This window comes from Schistocerca americana, chromosome 3 (genome assembly GCF_021461395.2).
Source record: "Schistocerca americana isolate TAMUIC-IGC-003095 chromosome 3, iqSchAmer2.1, whole genome shotgun sequence".
NCBI lineage: Eukaryota > Metazoa > Arthropoda > Insecta > Orthoptera > Acrididae > Schistocerca > Schistocerca americana.
The window spans coordinates 255,399,088-255,420,336 of NC_060121.1; the positions used below are offsets into that span (position 1 = coordinate 255,399,088).

Below are 21,249 nucleotides of genomic sequence, written 5' to 3' on the forward strand. Positions count from 1 at the left end.
TTGTCATCATAGCCATTGGCACAAAACGTATGTTGTAGTTCCTTTAATTCTTCTTTGATGTTATTTTCATCTCTTATCCAGTAGGCTAAGACAGTTAATGTATGCAGTACAGAATACTTTTGAGCTGGGTGGTGGTGGCTCTCTGCATGCAGGTACCGATTAGTGTGCATTGGTTTCCTGTGCAGTTTGTGTCCCAGTTTATCTTCAGCAGCTCTGTATACTTCCACATCCAGAAATGGCAAGGTACCATTGTTTTCAGTCTCATGTGTGAACTTTATGTTTTTGTGCAGGCATTAAATACTCCACAACCAGATACCAGTTTTGCCAAATCAACTTTTAAAGATATGACAAAAAGCATTCAGTCACTGAAGAAAGTAAGTGTTCTGGTATTTAAGAAAAGCATCAAAATCTTGTACTAACTGGATGAACCATTATTTAAATTATTTTGTAATCATACAATGAATTAAGCCATATTTCCTGAAATACCAAAGTATGCAGTAGTAACACCAATGTATAAAAGTGGAAATAAGCAAGTGAGCTCTAGTTACAGATTCATTTCCATCTTTAAGAAATGAACTTAAACCAAAATATTGAACCATCTTTCTGACGATAAGTTAAGTATATCTTCCTTAAAAGATTCTGTACAGAGACAGAAATATATAGAATCGGTTCTTGTAGAACTAAGCTAGAAATATTACCCTATATCATTATCTGTCACGTTTCCAAGAACATAAATTGATTATTCTCACTAAGACTTAATATTATGCAATTACAACTAACAGAAGTAGAGGTCAGTTATTGAAAACCACATGAAATTCTGCATGTGACACTCCTGGACATGCTGATAGATAAGAAACTGAGGTGGAACTGGAATTTGGATAAGTTAATCGAAAACTCAATTCTGCAAGCTTTTTACTTAGAATTTTCTCTCATTGTAATAATTTGCAGACTAGACTCCTAGCATACATTTACTCAGTACCGCCCTATGCCATGTATTTCTGTCACAATGATGCTAAGATCAAGAAAGTTTTTGTTCTACATAACCATGTGGTATGCATATTATTTAAAACTGATAACCAAACACCTGGTAGAAGCCTCTTGAGGGACTTTGGGAATTCCAGGCCATTTACTTCCTTTGGTTTGGTATTTGTGGTTAATAGTAAGAGCTGTTATGGGATGAACTGTGATATTCACAACCACAATAATGTATGTAAAAATAGTTTCCATACAAAGTGTCCCAGATAGGGTTTAGAATGAGGTTTTGCATTTTGATATAAAATTCTATAATATGTTGCTAGTAGATTAACGCATACAGAAATGATGATTATGTGGATATGCTTCTGGTCCTTGGTGTATCTGATAATCAGGCCCGTGTTGTCGCTCGTGAATATGCTGCTAGACATCCTCGTCGATGCTATCCAAATAAAAATGTGTTTTGTCATCTGGAGGTGCATCTTTGGGACTCAGATTCTCTCCTTCACCATCGCAAGACAGAGGTCGTCCACAGACTTGCATTACTCCAGCTACTGAGGAAGCTATTCTGGAGGTCATACACCAAGAACCTCAGTGAACTACACGTAGCATAGCAAGGCAGTTGCGTGTCTCACAACACATGGTTGTTAATGTGCTGCACAAGCATGGGCTGCACCCCTATCATTATGCTTTCACGCAATACCTCCATCCTGCAGCTCGCCATCAGCGAATGTTATTCTGTGAATGGTTCCAACAACAACAGGAAGCCAACTATGACTTTGTGGACACCATAATATGGTCGGATGAAGCAGCATTCACTCATGAGGGTGTCTTCAATATGCACAATGCCCACCATTGGTGTGAGGTTAACCCACACATCACCTGTGACTGTGGATATCAAGTTTGTATGGTATCAACGTCTGGGCCATAATATTGCACGACAGGTGTTTGGGCCCCTACATGTTGCCTGACTAGTTGACTGCATGAAGATATCATGCATTCCTCTCAAACTATCTGTCTGATGCGCTGGATGATGTTCCACTACATGTTTGCCAGAGGATATGATTCCAACATGATGGTGCACCTCCGCACTCTGGAATTAATGTGCGATAGTATTTGGACATGGAGGTCCAGTTGGATGACTACCGCATTCACCTGATGTAAATCGCCTGGATTTCTTCCTGTGTGGACGCTTGGAGGAACATGTGTATTCTACTCTGGCGAATGTGGAAGAATTGGTAGCGCATGTTCATGTTGTTCTTGTTACTGTGGATGCAGCTTTGTTGCAAAGGGTCCAGAGCTGTATGATCTGGTGGGTTGCACAATGTTTGGACGTGCAGGGAGGTCACTTTGAGCATCTGTTGTTCTGAGGACAATGTATTCTGTTGTGAAGGTCATGCAGTCATTAATATGGACATTATTATTGTCACTGGTTGCTAATGTGCGACATCTGAATGCTCATATTACATGTAGTATAAATAGCAACTAGATGTTGTGTTATTGTACTGTGCTATCGTCTTTAGCATCTCGAAACAGGTATTGATTTTGTAGTTATTCTGTCCTATGACCGGCCATTTGTTTCAACTGTCTGTTTCTTATCTGCCTAACCACGTATTTGTTATGTTCAGCATTACAAAATGTTGTAAATTTAGGGTATATGTTACCTAAGAAACGCTGTATATTACAGTATGAAATGTCAGAATGAAATTAGCAAACAAAAAAATGCACCTCAACCCAGGATCGAACCCTTGACCTCATGCATGCTAACCCAAAACTCTATCCACTGCACCAACTGTACAGCACAACAAGTAAGTGCTGACAGAAGTACTCACAGGACATGTGGTTACAGCGTTGCCAGATTGCCACTCTTTAACATCCTTTTTCTGCCGGATGTACTTGCCGGACAAAATTTTGTGAGAGATATTTTTTTTTATCACTGGCATGTGAGGAGTCATGCTGCAAAGCCCGAGTGCGCGAATTTCACTTCACCCTGATTGAATGGTTGCATGTACATTGTCCATTTTATACAATCTAAAATTCTTGGCAACAAAAGAGATTATAGAAAGATTGTACTGCAGTGTCATTGTGAGCGTGGTCAGATGTTTGAATAAGTTTATACATAAACCCCTCTTCTGGGATCCACACACGACACTGATCTCTCACTTTTGTATGGTAAATATCTTTCTTGCATCTGGTTGGTTGCCCTTGAATATTATGCCATAAGATGTGGTTTAATGGGGTTATATCCCAAGCATACAGCTTTGGTTTTGTCCTTATCACTGATCAAAGCAGCAAGATGGATAGTAAATGTTGCTGTACTCAATCTTTTGTAGAAGTGTGTATGGATAAATTTAGCTCACTGTCTGTGTAAAGTCTCAGTAATTTGAAGGACTGCACTCCCATTTATTAATCACCACTACATTTTATTTATTTGTTTATTTTGCGTGTTGTGTGGAACTGCATAAGTTTTGTCTCGTTGACATTAATAATAGGATGGATCAGCTGTGAAACTGACAATCATAATACAAAAGTAAATGAACATAAATTACACTTACAGTTCAGAAAGGAATTTTATATTCTGGTGAAAAAGTAGTTAACAGATAGTAAATTGGAAATCGCCAACTATTCAAAACTAAAATAAATTAGTACTTCATTCCTCCAAAATGTATGAAATATTTGTATTGAGAGGTGTAAATTCTGGCGTACATGTTCTCATTAAACAGACTTTAATTTTACCATTATATACACAGCTAATAGTGTTCCATGTAAAGTTACACATATACTTCATTTACATCAGACATAAAAAGCAGCTGAATAGTGTAATAGGAAGAGCAGTGGCATTTTTCAAAGCAGCCTCCTTTCTGCTAATATATAAAACATAAATAACACATGTGGATTAGGCCTTATGCTTGATCCAACACCAACTGCTTCATACAAGGGAGCATTAGAAGCAATCTATGATTGCAGGACATGTGAGCAGCATGTCACCCATCACTTCAGATTCATTGCCAGTAGATCAGTCCTGATGGTGCCATTACATATTTATTCAAGCAGCACTCCATTTAGCCTCACAAGACTGAGTGGACCTCTTTCTCTACCTGAAAAAAAATCCAAAGGCAGCAATATTAACCATTTGGTTATGGAGTTAGTGTCTGCTAATTACACTGAGACAGAATGGATGGCCAGTATATACCATCAGGAGAGAGAGTTCTAAGTACTGCTGATAGACACAGATAAAAGTAGAAAAAAATTATCTTGGCTCTCATGGCTGTTAGTGCCTTTCTTAGGAGTAAAGATAATTGGATTGGGAAGTTAGAAAATAAGAGCAGAGGGACACATGTTGTGAGGACAGGGGGAGACAAAGATCATTATAAAATTTTGGAACAATGAAAGATATTAAGTAGCCAAATTTTAGTAGTGCTATGGCTGTTAACAATTATTTTTGCTAACTGTTTTCTTCAGTGTTGAGATTTTCACACATTTATCTGCTGGGAATTTTTATGATTCTTTTTTTGCACATTTTAATTTCGTGTTGTTTATTAGACATGATATTATGCTTATACAGTTCCACTGTTGATTTTACATGAAGGTGAATATCTTATATCTAGATTGTGTCATAATTACTAATATTACTTTGTTATATGCACTAACATTAGATGTTATGGTACTGAAAATACATTGGACTGTAGCACACATGCTTTTTCTTTAGGCAATTTTATTACATCTTCTGTTCAGAACAATACATTACCAATAACTGTGTTATTTTTTTAAATCTTCATTCTGTCTGACAGACACTCCACAGCAGTAGCTGCTAAAAATTTTGTTCAAAATATATTGCATCTTCATGAATGCTGCCTCATGTTTTGCTTGTTAAAATTTAATAAAGTGTCTTGTTTGTAGAACTTAATATGATACCATTACTAAATAAAATACTCAACATCTGCAATATAAAGCATGCAATGTTACAATATGATAATCATTAGTGTTTGAGACACGTCTTTGAATGGACAACAGTGTTAAGATAACTGTATTTTCAGAAATCTGGATCGCGACATTGAAACTAATCCTAAAAGATGGAAGAAGTTAATTGAGTCAGAGTGTCCTGAGAGAGAGAAGTTCCCACAAGAGTGGAAAAATAAGACTGCCTTGCAGCGACTGAGCATGATGCGTGCATTTCGTCCAGACCGAATGACATATGCTATGATGTAAGTTTCAGGGAACTGTATGATATTAGAGATGTATCTGATATAATTTGGACAGGTAAAAAAAGAAAAAAAAAAATTTACTCACCAAGCGGTGGCAGGAGAACACACATATAAAGATTTTGAAATTTGCAAGCTGTTAGAGCTACTAGCTCCTTCTTCTGGTAGAGGGGTTGAAGGGAAAGAAAGAAAGAGCCCTGGAATTGAAAACTTGAAGATTTTAATACCTTTACATGTGTGTTCTCCTGCCATCACTTGGTGAGCAGATTTTTTATCTATCGAATTAAATTATATTTTCAAAAATTGATTAATTTCATTGAGAGATGTATCTAAGTACTTTATTTATTTATTTATTCATGTGTTTCATGGTGGCCATGAACAAGTGTTTCAACATCTTACAGTATAGCTGCAAAGCACAGTGACAGTATTCCAGAACATCAAATCTTAAAAATTTAAACCAATAATTGGGTAAAATACAAGAAAATATAAATATTTCCAGACTGAAGTATTGTTTGTGCTATACAGACAGCAGTACAATTGTGGGATAGTATCATCATATAAATATGTAGCTTGTCAACAACATAGGCAAAGACAGATTGCTGCTTGCTTAAAGAAGACACATCAAGTTGCAGGCAGGCACAATTTAAAGACACTCACATATAGATTTTGGCCACTGTGTTCATCTGTAAAAGAGACACACAAATACACACCATTCACACACATGCATACACAAGCAAGTACACCTCAAGCACACATGACCACCAACTCCAGCACCTTGGGCCGGAATGCAACATCATATGGGATGCAAGCAGCAATCTGGAAGGGGTGGGGAAGGGGAAGGGATAATGGTGTATGGATGGGAAGAAAGACAAACACTGTCTTGTGGAGCGTGCAGGTACTAAACTGCCAACAGACACAGTGTCAGGAGGTTGTGAGGCAGGGAGGTGGAGGGAAAAAAAGGAGAGGAGTGGGAAATGACAGTCGTTTGCATTGGCCAAGGGTTGCAAATAAACATAGTGGGAGATGAGGCTGGGAAGGAGATGATAGATCAGAGGGGATGGAAACAGTTGGGTGAAGAGTGTGGGGCAATATGTTACCAAAGTTGAGGCCAGGATAATTACGGGAATGGAGAATGTGTTGTAAGGACAACTCTGATCTGCACAATTCAGAAAAGCTGGTGGTGGAAGGAATCATCCAGATGGCTCGAGTAGTAATGCAACCACTGAAATAAAATATTTTATGTTCAGATGCATGTTGTGCCACAGTGTGGTCTACGTTGCTCTTGGCCACAGTTTGGCAGGGGTCATTCATCCTGGTGGGCAGCTAGTTGGTAGTCATACCAGTATCAGAAGCAATGCAATAATTGCAGCAGAGCTTATAAATGGCATGGCTGTTTTCATAGGTGGCCCATCCCCTGATGGGGTAGGACAAACCTGTGATAGGAGTGGAACTGTTAGTGCTGGGTGGGTGGATTAGGCAGGTTTTCCACCTGGGTCTTCAACAGGGATATGATCCTTGTGTGGCAAGAGGTTGGGACTGGGAGTGGCGTAGGGATGGACTAGGACGTTGTGGATGTTGTGATGACAGAACATCACTTTAGGAGGGGTGAGAAGTATCTTGGGTAAGATGTCCTTCATTTCAGGACACAATGATAGGTAATCAAAGCCCTCACGAAGGATGTGGTTCAGTGGTTCCAGTCCTGGGTGGTACTGGGTGATGAAGGGGACACTCCTTTGTGGCTGGTTCTTGGGGGTGGCGGGAGGATTGTGGGTGTGAGGTTGAAATGGTGCAAGAGATCTGTTTGGAGACTATGTTTGGGGGATAGTGCTTGTCTGTGAAGGCCTTTGTGAGACCCCCAGCATACTGAACAAGGGAGTTTTTGAAACTTCTTGATGGATTAAAATTGTGTATTGGAACTCAGGACCTTTGCCTTTGTTTTTGTCACTGCAGATACACCACCCCCAGGTAGCCAGGCTATATGGGTGCGATGTTTTGGTGTCAAACAAATGGCAGTTGTCAAAATGCAGGTACTGTTGGTGGTTGGTGGGTTTAACGTGGACAGAGGCACAGATGGTGTCATCAAGAAGAGGAGGTCAACATCTACGAAGGTAGCACACTGGGTTAAGGAGGCTGACATGAAGCTGATGGGTGAGAAGGTGTTGAGATTGGGAAGAAACAAAGACAGGGTGTCTTGGCCCCAAGTCCAGATAATGAAGGTATCATCATTGAACTTGAACCAGACTAGGCGTTTTGTATTTTGGGAGGCTAGGAAAGTCTCCTTTAGATGGCCCATAAAAAGGTTGGAATAGGAAGGTGCCATGTGGGTGCCCATGGCTCTGGCATGGATTTGTTTATAAATAAATATAAATATATACCTTCCCATCAAATGAGAAGTACTGTATTTACTCGAATCGAAGCCACACTTTTTTTCCGGTTTTTGTAATCCAAAAAACCGCCTGCGGCTTAGAATCGAGTGCAAAGTAAGCGGAAGTTCTGAAAAATGTTGGTAGGTGCCGCCGCAACTAACTTCTGCCGTCGAATATATGTAGCGATTCACAGGCATGCTTTTCAGGCACAAAGATAAATACTGGCGCCAAAACCTCTGCGTCAGTAAATAAATAAATAAATAAAAAAATAAAAAACGGTGGAAGACGAGATTTTTTCTCCGCCCCAAGTTTCGATCACTGCATTTTCATACATTATCCAATGAAGTAAATACAAATTCCGTATTGTTCATCTTCGAATGTAGCAACATTTCAATGTACTGTACTACGAAAATCCGACTGGCAAGACTGTTTGGGATGTTTGTCAATATGGCCAACTCTACGTTCTGAATTTTTTCTACCTATGAGAAGAGATGGTTGCTAATAGGAACTTTTATGAATTGTGAATCACATGCAGTATTCTCTTCACCATAAGAATAATACGTATATAGACATTTTGCCATGTATTGTTTCGTGTTTGCTGCTATCTCATTTAAATCCTGTCTGCTTAATAAACTACGAAACTAGAGTGAGATAACAGCAAATGCGGAAGAATATACATTTCATTTCATGTTTATATTCGTATTATTCTTATGCCTAATAGTGATACAGTCAGAAATGAAGCACGTGAATTGACTAGATTTTTAAATCTAAGATGACTAATTTCTGTGGAGAATGTTATATACTAAAGAGGCGTCTGCAAAGATTTTCAAACGGAGAAAAATTTTCGCTAAACTCTCGATCAGAACATTTTCTATCATACGCAGTCTATTATTTGGTTCTTGTTGATCATTATCAAAGAAAACAGCAGTGTAAGTAACAACAAATAGCAGTCTCTTGTCATTGTTTCGCTAATGAGACGACTCCTCTAATTTTTATTTATTTTTTAACTGTAAGCGGCGGTAGCGCGCACAAAAGCAAGCCATGCCGCGAGCGGGACAGGTCATAAACACTGATTATCAGAATGCGACAAACAGTGCATGACACAGTACAGTAATGCATTTTCAGCTTAGAGTGACGTAAACACCTATAACAAAGAGAACGGCACTTATCAGATCAAAGAAAAATAAGCAATCAATCCAAACCAGACGAAGCACATGAAAAAGGAAGGGTACCCGTATAAATATGGACGGAGCACCTGACGCATAGCAATGGCTACCTGGCAAAGCTTAACTGCTAAGCTTACTACGCGAACCAAACTACTGTAGCTGTATCGTCATTCATTCGTCCTAAATTGTGTCTCATATTACAATGGGCCAACTTTGTTTCGATTTGGAGATGCAGCCTAAAACTTTACTCTCCCCTTGAATTTCAAGTCTCAAATTTCAGGTGCGGCTTAGATTCGAGAAAATTTTTTTTCCTTGATTTCGAGTCTCATTTTTCAGGTGCGGCTTAGATTCGAGTGCAGCTTAGATTCGAGTAAATATGGTAGTTGTTGGTTAGGATAAGGTTAGTAAGGTGTACTAGGAATGAGGTAGTGGGTTTGGAGTCTGGAGGATGTTGGAAAAGCCTCACATATCAAAAATACCCACCACTTCCTTCACGTTGGGAAAAGTAGTGTTCAGTGCAGTAAGATAATGGGCATGAGGGATGTTGGTGTATTGGGTGGTGGCATCAACGGTGATGAGTAGGGACCCAGGAAGTAAAGGTCTGGGGATGGTGGAAAGTAGGTGGAGGAAGTGGTTGGTGTCTTTGACATGGGAAGCTTTCCCAGTGTCCTTTAGACTCCAAACCCACTCCCTCATTCCTCATATACCTTACTAACTTTCTCCTGACCCACAGCTACTTCTCATTTGAAGGGAAGGTATATAAACCAATCAGCGGTACAGCCATGGGCACCAGCATGGCACCCTCCTGTGCCAACATTTTTATAGGCCATGTGTTGTAATAATAAAAAAATACACAATAATACTAACATTGCTATATGAATGTATATGAATGGAAAGAAAAATTAATTTAAAGTATATTACAATGGCATTATTAGAAATGTTGTGCTTGTATGATTTTTGGCAAATTGAACTTCCTTTCTTACATTTAAATTGTAGGTGCAGGCAGCAGACTTCAGGTACACCAGTGCATGTCAAAAATAAGAAAATCCTCCTTACTTAGTTCCACTTAACTTCAATAAAAAATACTTAATAGTGATATCCAATCTTCTCTTATTTTGCAGCATATATCTGTTTCCACCCCATCTGTCCTCTCATCTTCTCTCTACTCTCATCTCCCACCCTGTGTATTTGCAGCCTTCTGCCAATGCATCCGCCTACCTTTCCCCTCTCCTCTTCTTTTTTGCTGCTTTTTTTCCCACCTCCCTGCCCCACAGCCTCCTGTCACTGCGTCTGTTGGCAGTCTAGTCCCAGCACATTCCACCAGACAGTGTTTGTCTCTCTCCCCATTCGTACACTACTATCCCTTCCCCTTCCCCTTTCCCTTTTCCCCTTCCCCTTCCCCTTCCCCTTCCCTTCCAAATTGCTGCTTGCTTCCCTTGTGATGTTGTATTCCAGCCCGAGATGCTGGAGTTGGTGGTTGTATGTGCATGAGGAGTGCTTGCTTGTGTGTGTGTGTGTGTGTGTGTGTGTGTGTGTGTGTGTGTGTGTGTGCATGTGTGTGTGTGTGTGTGTGTCTGTCTTTTACAGATGAAGGCTGTGGCTGATAGCTTATGTCAATGTCTTTTAATTGTGCCTGTGTGCAACTTGATGTGTCTTCTTTACAGTAAGTAGCAATCTGTCTTTTCCTACAATGTTGATATTCCTAACTGGACTTTCAGTTGTATGAAATATGTAACTTGTCTTTTTTTTAGCCTAGTTTGATATAGTTAACATCTCCTGAGTTCTTTTAACAGCTTATTTGTAATAATGAATTATGAGGAACACAAATTTATTCAAATAACTAATAAAAGAGAGATTATGGAGACCTGTATTGCATGAACAATGTATTTCTGCTCTTGAACATGGAGACTGGATGGATGCAGAAGGCCTTGCAGACATCATCAACCAAGGATGCCTTGCATAGTTTTTTCGTGACATATAGATCCATTCCCGTGGATGGGGTCAGTCCAGCCAAAATCCTGTGAGGGCCCTGGCATCACACTCAGTTAGATTTCAGCATTCCATGCAGTGTGCCCATCCTTTGTACAAGCCTACCTACATGAGGGGCACGTATGCCTGAGCATGCACATCCAGCTGGCATGTAGGGTGGACCAAGGGGTCATTGTAGGCCACAGGGACCATTAGCTCTTTGACGTCACAGTTGTTCATGTCCACCTGACCTGTCACCAAAACCAGCTCCAACCACAACTGCAGTTGACACACCTTCCCTCTTCTCCATTGCCAAAGGGTAGATGAGGGGTTCAAGGTTTGGGAAACATTCCATCCTCTGTGCCCTTTTCCCTCATTCCATTGGTACCAAAGCAGTCTATTAACATGGCACATTCTTGTATCCTCCTCCCCTGCAGTCCCTGGGCAGTCACTGGGCCTTGTGGCAGGGGGAGGCGGGGTGTTGGCCCTGAGCTCGTGGTGATATGCCAGTGGTGAGTTCTGCTATTCCAAGTGTCCTCCACCTCTACCATTGACCATTTTTGGCCCTACATGCCAATATCAAGGGGGAGTATTTAATAATCCCTCCAGTGAATGGTGTCATAGTGGCTCTTAAGACAATGCAGCTCAGGAGTGAAGGGCACTGTGAGAGACACAGAAAGCATGTCTTGTGGACTTAGCCACACACAGCAACAAGCTGAGCAAGCCACCATGGCTCAGAATAGTATTCTGAATGAGCTCTTTGAAATCTCACCCATTTGCTATTTTGAAACCAACCTGGCTGTAGAACTGGATACATTGGTTATCATTATTGAAATTCATTCTGTGTTTGTCCCACAATGAACTTGGCTTTGTTTAGGGATTCCATATTTGTATCAGGCACAGACACAAAAGCCACTAGTTTCTGAGTTTACTGTGAGTCTGAGATTAAACCTGGTTCAGATCAGAGATCCTTCTGTGTGTTGTCTGGGTCCTGACCCAAAGGGTGATGGATGACATTGTGATGGGAATGCCAGGAGTCCAACACCAGGGATATAGGATATTGTCTTTGAACTGGACCCTATGTCTGCTTTTGCCAGTTCATGGAGTGGACATTGCAGGCTGCTGCTGCCAGTGTGGCAGATCTGAGGACAGAGCTTGCCCCAGATAGTGCAAACAGAGCTGGTTGCACTGCTAATGAAGACTGCCTTTTTAATAGAAGTAGAAAGCATTTTGCAGTGTGCCTCATGATGCTGATGTAAATGCCGTGTAGGTACTCCATTCAAGTTGGGCATCGTGGAGTCACTTAAAGTGCAGCTCCCCCAAAACGGCACAGCAGCATTGCCAGAATTCCACTTACTCTAATAAATTCAAATATTGTTTGGGAAATCAGGGAAAAGTATGTCAAATTAAACCAGTGGAAATTTGGATAAACTAAGTGTCATAATTAAATATTGGGGACATAGCCCACATGTATTATGTTAATTTCCAGGATGGCAGAAAATCTGTTTCTCTTTGTGAGTATTTAAAACAAGTCAGTTGTATGAATTTAAAATTCTGGCAAATGCTGGTCAAAGATGGAGCTACATATTAAGCCAGACATATGTCCCAACGTACATGCCCAGATGGGTATGCAAACTTTAAAATGGTAGCTTCTTCTTCTTTTTCTTGTAGTAATGGGGACTGCAGCAAATCTAGCAAGGAACAATGATGATTTTATAAAGATGTCCGAAATAACAGATACCATCTTCATATAGTTAAGGCTAACCAGCCATTGACCTTCTTCTGTGCGTATCCACATGCATTGCCCCAACTCTTACGGGACTCAGTAAGATTGTCTGCATGATTAACGAGTGTAATGGGCAGGATCGCTACGAATGTAGTGTGTGGACATTAAGTTGGGAATGTGGGTCTCAAGGGGTGTATGCAAGAAATAAATCCCTGCAGTCGCACTATCCTCTGTCCTGGTCGGGACATACATTTGCGATTGTCCCTGTTGATGTATATAAATGCATGTGGGCAGCTTAGGGTATTGATTTAATTATTGTTACAATGAGGATTCCTTGCAAAAGTTCCACCAGGCTTTGATCTGGGAACAATATTGACTGGCATGAGGATAAAAGAGAGATCAGTGCATGATCAGTAAGAGTGGAATTTTTCATCTGTGTCTCAAACGAACTCACAAGACATCTGCAATGCCATTAGATGCAGGGTGAAAGAGAGATGTGGTAGTACGTTTAGTTCTATTCTGAAAACTGTAGAAAGTTGTGGAAGTTAACTGTTTACCATTGTCTATAACAAGAGTTTGTGGGCTTCTTCAATAGAAAAAATAGTTTTGGAAGCCCTAGGGCTATTCGCAGTTCATGGTTTGTTGCATTTTTATTACATATGGGAAATGAAGATAAGCATCTATCAGAATTTACCACTAGCACCCAGTCATACAGCTGAGTACATGCAGGCCATGATGCACAGATGTGGTGTGGTGCTGATTACTACAACTGATTAGCCCAACATTTTTGAGCCACTTGATTAATATCCTCTTCTACACGTGCCCAATACACATGTTGTCATGCAAGGTTCATCAGTCTGGAAATACCCCTGAGAATGATACAAGACTTGCAATATATGGTATCACAGAACCTGTGGAATGACTACTTGACACTAGCAGTCATCTTGATTGAATAACAGTGGGATGCTTTTGAGAATATGAAGGCCGAAAGAACAACAAAGTTCCAAGGAAGCTGCCAAAGGAAGGACATGTGCCTAGCTTGTTTGTACGAACTGGCAAACCTGTCTCTAGAGTGGATCCTTATGTGTGGCTGCTGCAAAATACCTAGAAATGATGGGAATCTCTTCCACTAACTACTCTGATTGTGAGTTGATGTGAAAACAGTCTCTTGTTTATCAAATTCTTCATTAAAATTGTAGGGAATCTTGACAGCATGTTGGCATTCACATGGTAAGCTGACATATGGCAGTGAATGGAATATTGGTGATTTTATAAGGAAAGAGCCCAACATCGGAAACCTCTGAGATGCCCATTTAGGTAAATTTGATTTACAGCCAAATATGGACACCAATGGCTTATGATCAATGAGCAAATGAAATTTGTTGCAGGAAAATGAATAACTTCTGGGTAGCAAATTTAATTGCCAGTGCTTTTTCTCTATCTGTGAATAATTTCCTTGTGCCTTGGTCAGCACCTTAGAGGCAAATGCAATAGTTATTTCTGAACCAGCCAAGCACTTCTGTTACTGAACAATCCCAATGTCATGTAGTGATTGCATCCACCGCTAACAGAAGTGTTAATTGAAGCTGATATAATGTTAGGCATGGAGCAGTTTGGAAGCATTGCTTCAGCTTAAGAAATGCTTGTGGACAATCTGCAGACCAATGTAAAAGGGTCCCTTTTCTCTACAGATGATTCAGAGAATGGGCTTTTGTCACAGTTTTGGAGTGGGGGGAATCAGGCATCATACACAACTTTGCCAATAAAAACATGAAGATCCTTACATTATTTGGTATTGGAAAGTGAGAAATAACTGCCACATTCTCTGACATGAGAAATGACTGCATCATTCTCTGACATTGTTTTGAGGCCTTCCTGGATAGGAATACAACATACATACTCAATAAAGGCTGGAAGAATGAGCATTTTGATGAGTTACACTTCCGTCTGGCTTTCAATAGGACTAAAAATACTTGCTGGAGATTCTATATATGCTCCTGCTGATCCCTTCGTGTCAGTACTATATCATCCAGATGATTGATGCATTGAGTAGACAACAGTTTGCTGCACTATCAACACCAAAAAGTACTAATAAAAATCCATAAGGAGTATTTATTACCAAAATGGCTTTAGAAGCATCGTCAAAAGAAAGATGAAAATAAGCTTATAAATGATGGACCTCAGAGAAATTCTGACCTCCTACCAATTTTGAAAATAATTCATCAGAATTTGGAAGAAGGTATGAGTCACAATTGACTGAGTGTTCGCTGTTTTCTTGAACACACAATCTGGTATATGAACAATTACTATAGGTGATGTCCAATTATGAAAAGTACAGATTGCTACTCACCGTAAAGACAGTGCATTGAGTTGCAGATAGGCACAATGAAAAGACTGTTACACACTAAACTTTTGGCCAAAGCCTTCTTCATAAAAAAAAATGAAAACACACATAGATTCACTTGAGTAGGTGATCACTATCTCAGGCCAAGCAATCCATCCACACTCCTGTCCACATGAAAACCACCAACAGTACTTGCATTTTGGCACCTGTCATCCCTTCCACACCAAAAAAATTCCTCCCATACAGCTTAGCCATTCAGGTACAATGTGTCTGCAAAGAACTCCCTTGTGCTGTATGCTGAAGGCCTCACAAAGAGACTTAGTCCACAGACTGATTTACCCTGCCACATCAACACACATCCCCAATCCTCCCATCACCCCCAAGGACCACATGCAAATGAGTGTCCCCTTTGTTAACCAATACCATCCCGAACTGGGGCAACTGAACCACGTCCTTCATCAGGGCTTTGATTATTTGTGATCATGCCCTGAAATGAGGGATATTCTACCCTAGGTCCTTTCCAATCCTCCTACTGGTGTTCTGCCACCCACCCAATTTCCATAGCATCCTAGTTCATCCCTATGACACTACCAGTCCTATTCCCTTGCAACAGGGATCATATCCCTGTGGAAAACCCAGGTGCAAGACCTGCCCAATCCATGCATTCAGCTATTTCTATTCCAGTCCTGTCACAGGCTTATCTTGCCGTATCAGAGGTCAGGCCACCTGTGAAAGTAGCCATGTCATATACTATATCTGCTGCAATCATCACCCAGTTTTTATATTTCTATATAATGGAAGGAAACATTCCACGTGGGAAAAAATATATATAAAAACAAAGATGAGGTGACTTACCGAACAAAAGCGCTGGCAGGTCGATAGACACACAAACAAACACAAACACACACACAAAATTCAAGCTTTCGCAACAAACTGTTGCCTCATCAGGAAAGAGGGAAGGAGAGGGGAAGACGAAAGGAAGTGGGTTTTAAGGGAGAGGGTAAGGAGTCATTCCAATCCCGGGAGCGGAAAGACTTACCTTAGGGGGAAAAAAGGACAGGTATACACTCGCACACACGCACATATCCATCCACACATACAGACACAAGCAGACATATTTAAAGACAAAGAGTTTGTCTTTAAATATGTCTGCTTGTGTCTGTATGTGTGGATGGATATGTGCGTGTGTGCGAGTGTATACCTGTCCTTTTTTCCCCCTAAGGTAAGTCTTTCCGCTCCCGGGATTGGAATGACTCCTTACCCTCTCCCTTAAAACCCACTTCCTTTCGTCTTCCCCTCTCCTTCCCTCTTTCCTGATGAGGCAACAGTTTGTTGCGAAAGCTTGAATTTTGTGTGTGTGTTTGTGTTTGTTTGTGTGTCTATCGACCTGCCAGCGCTTTTGTTCGGTAAGTCACCTCATCTTTGTTTTTATATATAGTTTTTATATTTCTATGAATATCAACTAGCTATCAATCAGGATGAATGGCTACTGCAAAGCTGTGGCCAAGAGCAAAGTGGACCATGCTGTTGCACAACATGCAGCTGAACATAACATGCTTGATTTAAATGGTGCTTCACAACCTGGGCCTTCTGGATCCTTGCCTCCACCACCAGCTTTTCCTAGCTGTGCAGGTGTCAAGTATCCTTACATTCTCCACTCCTGAAATTACCCCAGCCTCACACCCTCCATCCCTCCACCCAACAGTTTCCACCTCCTCTGTCTCCCAACTTACATTCCCTCACTGCCATTATGCACTGCTCTCTGACAACACCTCACCGGTCTTTCCCCTTTCCTCATCCTCTTCCTTTTTTCCATTCCTCCCCCCCCCCTCTCCCCTCTCAACCTCAGACTTCTGACACTGCATCTCGCAACCCTGTCCTGCTCCAGCCATACCCTGCTATCCCTCCCCTTTCCCTGCTCCCCTCCGTATTGCTGCTTTCTTTCAATGCAACAGCTGAAGTCTGGCCTGAGGAGCTTTAGATAGTGGTCATTTGTGCATGAGGTGTGTGTGCTTGAATGAATGTGTGTGTGCATATGTGTTTTCATTTATTTTTTGAAGAAAGCTTTGGCCAAAAGCTTAGTGTGTAACAGTCTTTTTGTTGTGCCTTTCTGCAACTCAACATGCCATCTCTACATAAGTAGCAATCTATCCTTTCAATAATTATTGATACTTCAACGTTGACTTTGCTCTGTTTAAAGGTGATGTCCATGTGCTACAATGAATCTGGTACAGAACTTGTAACTGCTCTGTGTGATCCAGTTCTACTTTAACTTCAACCCACAAGGCTAAAGATACTGGATAGGGTTTGAAAAATTTTTCACTGCCTACTCTTTTAATGCAGTGTGAGTGGAAAAATTAGAAGCCTTTCCTAGATCTGTACAAAACAAGGGACTACATTGGTGATACAAAGAATCCAATTCCACATGTAGGATGCTGTTACAACTCGCCTGAACCGAGTGTTAGATATCAAACCCAAATGCTGTATCACATTGAGGCCAAAAATATTTTCCACTGGAAGTTTTGCCACTTCAGACAAAATAAGGGTTCTGGTTAATGTCTTTATGTGTTAAATACAGAACTACCTTGTCTAGTAATAGAATTTCATGGTGAGAGTAAGCTCCTGATTTTAAGGGTGGAGACCCCAGCTGGAGATATATAGGCTGAGGAGTAATGGAGGCTCTGGCCCCTATATCATATTGGAGTGCTGTGAACCAATGTAAAGTGGCGTGGTGCTACTCTAGCATCTGTAATTAAATTTATTTACAGAAGTGCACTCAAACATTGCTGGCTTGGTTGTCTCTAACAAACATCTGCTGTATGATTTTGGGAAACATTGCTGCCAGATAACATAATGATATGGGTAGTTAAGTCTAGCTGTGAGAATTATGCCCAACCAGTCAAATGACAGCTGTAATGTATTATGTTGAATGGAAAAAATAGCTTGAACTGCCTGTGAAATGTTAGCAGACCTGGCAATATCCAAAAGTTCGCTAAAGAATGAGCTGACTGTCTAAATGCCTAGCACATGTCACAATGTTTTGTGAAAATCTGATCAACATGTCATTAATGATTCTGCATGTGATTTTCCAAAAGAACATGTAAATTTGTATTTTATACCCAGGTCCACAATTCATGATGCATAATTATCTCACAAGTTATCTTATTTACCTTACAATGTTGGAGAAAACAACAAAAATTCATTTATTAGCTGCTCTTTTAGCAAAGAGCAGCTAATAAATGAATTTTTGTTGCAAAATTTTCACTTGAAAGTGAGTTAATAGTATTTAGGGGTCGCACTGATGGTTCAGACAGAGAGGCCAATTTTTTTTGCCCATGATAATAGAGCCGCAGGTTCGTAGATAATAAAAAAGTGGATAGTACAAAATGTGGCCTCTCAGGCCATTGAAAGTCACTTGCCTGGAAATAACGTGCTAAATGCTTCTGGTATGCTTCACAGTCCTATTGGGCTCATTAAATGGCAGGAAAGCCAAGATTGCCAGAAGCAATTGTAGACATGCAAGATACATCAGCTTCTGTATGAGATAATGCTGCTAATCAAGCTGATGCTTACAGATCTCAAAAAAACTACTTGTTCATCTTGGCTGTCCTCAACAAAGTGGCCTGATAAGTGCTATTATGGCTTGGTGTAGGCTGTAGTTCCAAACAATTCTTGTTATCACGGGTTTCATTGAACACCAATTAAGTACAAACAAATCACAGAATATAATAGATCCTACTCTTCTTGAACTAAACAAACCAAAAACATGTACCTAATGGCAATTAAAATACTTTGGAGATTTAGTGAATAACTGAAATTTTACTGCTGGAGAACACTGTAGGTTTTCAAGACTGGGAAGCACTCAAATAATAACCACTCCTTGGTGCATGCACAAACAGTTGGTGCACTCACAATGGGCACAACATGCCTACCAATGGAGAACAGAGACGGCACTGCATTAGAGAAATAAGATACGTCCATGTAAAAGCCAAATGTCAATGACTGGATATAACAGTGTCTTAATCAGTGTCCTGAAAATAATCAAGTATCACGAGATCACTTTATAAGTTTACTAGTGAGCATATAGTGCACACCAGTGAACTGAGACAAGTGAGTCTGAGATATCCACAGCAATCCTTAAATCTTCTGCTGTTGTTTATCCTCATGATCTGGTGCCCCACACTTAATGACCTCACCTGGTGTATGCATTGTACCAATTGAGACATCAATATGTCCAATGGATATACAAGACCCAAAAATGTGCTTGATTATGAGAAGCATAAAATATGTCTATGCTGCTGTGGCTATCTGTTGTAATGTTACACCTGCACTCAACACCACAACTAAATAGTTAGTGATTACATTCACTCCTTTTGTTGTTTGTATCCCATCCATGGCTTTTCAGTATCTCACCAAATACAAATGTAGTAGACTTACTTTAGCAGACACGATATGCATCACCAGCAGAAATTAGTTTCAGACATGCAAAACCAAAGAAATTGCAGATTTCATCAGGTCCTTATAGGTAGTAATGCTAGTGGCTATGATCATGAGTATCAAAATTTTGCCCATATGTGATGTAGCTATGTTTTGTTTCTGTCAGTGACTCACAGCATATTTCCTGACAATTAAATATGCTTTAGTAACATCTACCTAAACAACTGGAGATAAGCAAACCACCTTTAATTACAGATCCATTCAGCTCCATTTGGAAATGTAATCTATGGTAGGTTTCATTTTACATAGCTTGTAAAATGCCTCTCAGTTCAGGCTTTCATCAAAGATTCTCCACAGAGAAAGCCCTACAGGGTCTCGGAAATTGATTCCTGACTGAGTCAAGGAAGAAACATCTTCGTGTTCATGTGTTCTGTGACCTTGTGAAAGTTTTTGATTGTTTAAACCATAAACTTCCAAATAGAAATGTTGTGGCATTAATGACATCCATTTTACATGAATGAAGTCTCACCCTCATAACAAAAAGCAGAGACTGTATCACAAGAACAAAACTAAACACACTGTAGGGAACAAAACATGACAGTCACGTAAGCATTGGTATTATGTCCACTCTTTTTCTTAACCAACATAAATAAATTATCTTCCAGTGACTTTAAAGGATAGTTCAAAGTCTATAATTGGCCAACATTTCTGCCTCATTATTGATTAAAATTCTATTTCTGTGTTTACACTGTATTTGTTATTTGTCGCACAACCTCCATGATTTTTAATAATTCTTGATGGTGCAATAATTTTTGCAGTGAGAATGTTTTTTTGCTATAGTCTACCAAAATAATAACAGTTTTTCTGGAGTATTAAGTGTACTCCTTCTGCAGTATTTATATATCCCAGAACAAATGTTTTTGAGGTAAAAGGTAAAGAAAGTTCATCTCTATTGTCTTTTACACATTACTTCCTATATGTTCTCTTCATGCAGAGCATTCATTGAAGAAAAGCTTGGCGCCAAGTATGTGGAAGGAAGAACAATAGAATTTGCTAAGTCATTTGAAGAATCTAGTCCTTCTACACCCATATTTTTTATATTGTCACCTGGTGTTAATCCCCTGAAGGTAAGAAAACTCATACAAACATTTATATCATTGTGACAAACAAGAGAATGCAATTTCCTCTGCATTATATTATGATAAAACTAATAATACAGTCAACTCTATTGTGTTGTACCAATTACTACCTCTGTTCAATTAGTAGTATACATACATACAACAAGGATGTGAAATGTATTCTTGAAAATTCTTGAGATCAATGTGTTTCAAGATAGATGTCACTAGGAAAAGACTATTACCATTAATTCAAGTCCATTTTTACAAAGTTATTGATCAGACCCTGAAAGTTAACAGTACATTCTATGTATGTGTCACATGCTAATAATAAAGTAAAAGTTAATGTACATGAGATTCTTACTACTAGCCACTCATACTACAATTTTTCATAATTGAGATTCTGACTATTAGCCACTCAAACTACAATTTTTCACAATATTTGGACTCAGCAATGTCAATTACACTTAGCTCCAATGTCTGTGTTAAACAGGTCATGGTTTTACCAATACATTGACAACTTCTAATGGTCTGTGTAAAGAAAATGTAAAAACAACAGTTGAGTAGTGTAATAGAATGAGTAGTAGCTTTTTTTAATTGTAGCTTTTTTCTTGTAGTATACACATATAAAGTAATCCAGAAGCAAGTCCTGCAACCATCAGTGTGAGTATATTATGACTAGCCACAATTCAGCTATTAGTATACTTCTAAAGAAATCACCTGCAATGGCTGCTTTTTTTTTTCTACCTGCTTGATTCATTCCACATCTGTGAAGGCTCGCCTTCATGATGGAATTTGCATAACATGATGCGAAGGAATGTAGAAATGTAAATTCTCTTCAGAAACTATATTTTTGCTGATGATGCAGCTATATTAACAAACAGTTCAAATACAGCAAAGAGAATAATGGAGCAGATTCATATTACTCAGTTCAAAACAAATAAAAATAGCTT

General features: G+C 39.7%; 1 protein-coding gene across 1 annotated transcript in view; it reads left to right on the forward strand.

Annotated features, from left to right (window-relative positions):
• Positions 1-21,249, forward strand: part of LOC124606003 (dynein beta chain, ciliary) — an 809,537-nt gene that overhangs the window by 672,309 nt on the left and 115,979 nt on the right. The window contains exons 71-72 of the mRNA XM_047137965.1: positions 5,010-5,177; positions 20,176-20,308. Of these exons, the coding sequence (XP_046993921.1) occupies positions 5,010-5,177; positions 20,176-20,308 (301 nt within the window). The remainder of the gene's footprint in view (positions 1-5,009; positions 5,178-20,175; positions 20,309-21,249) is intronic.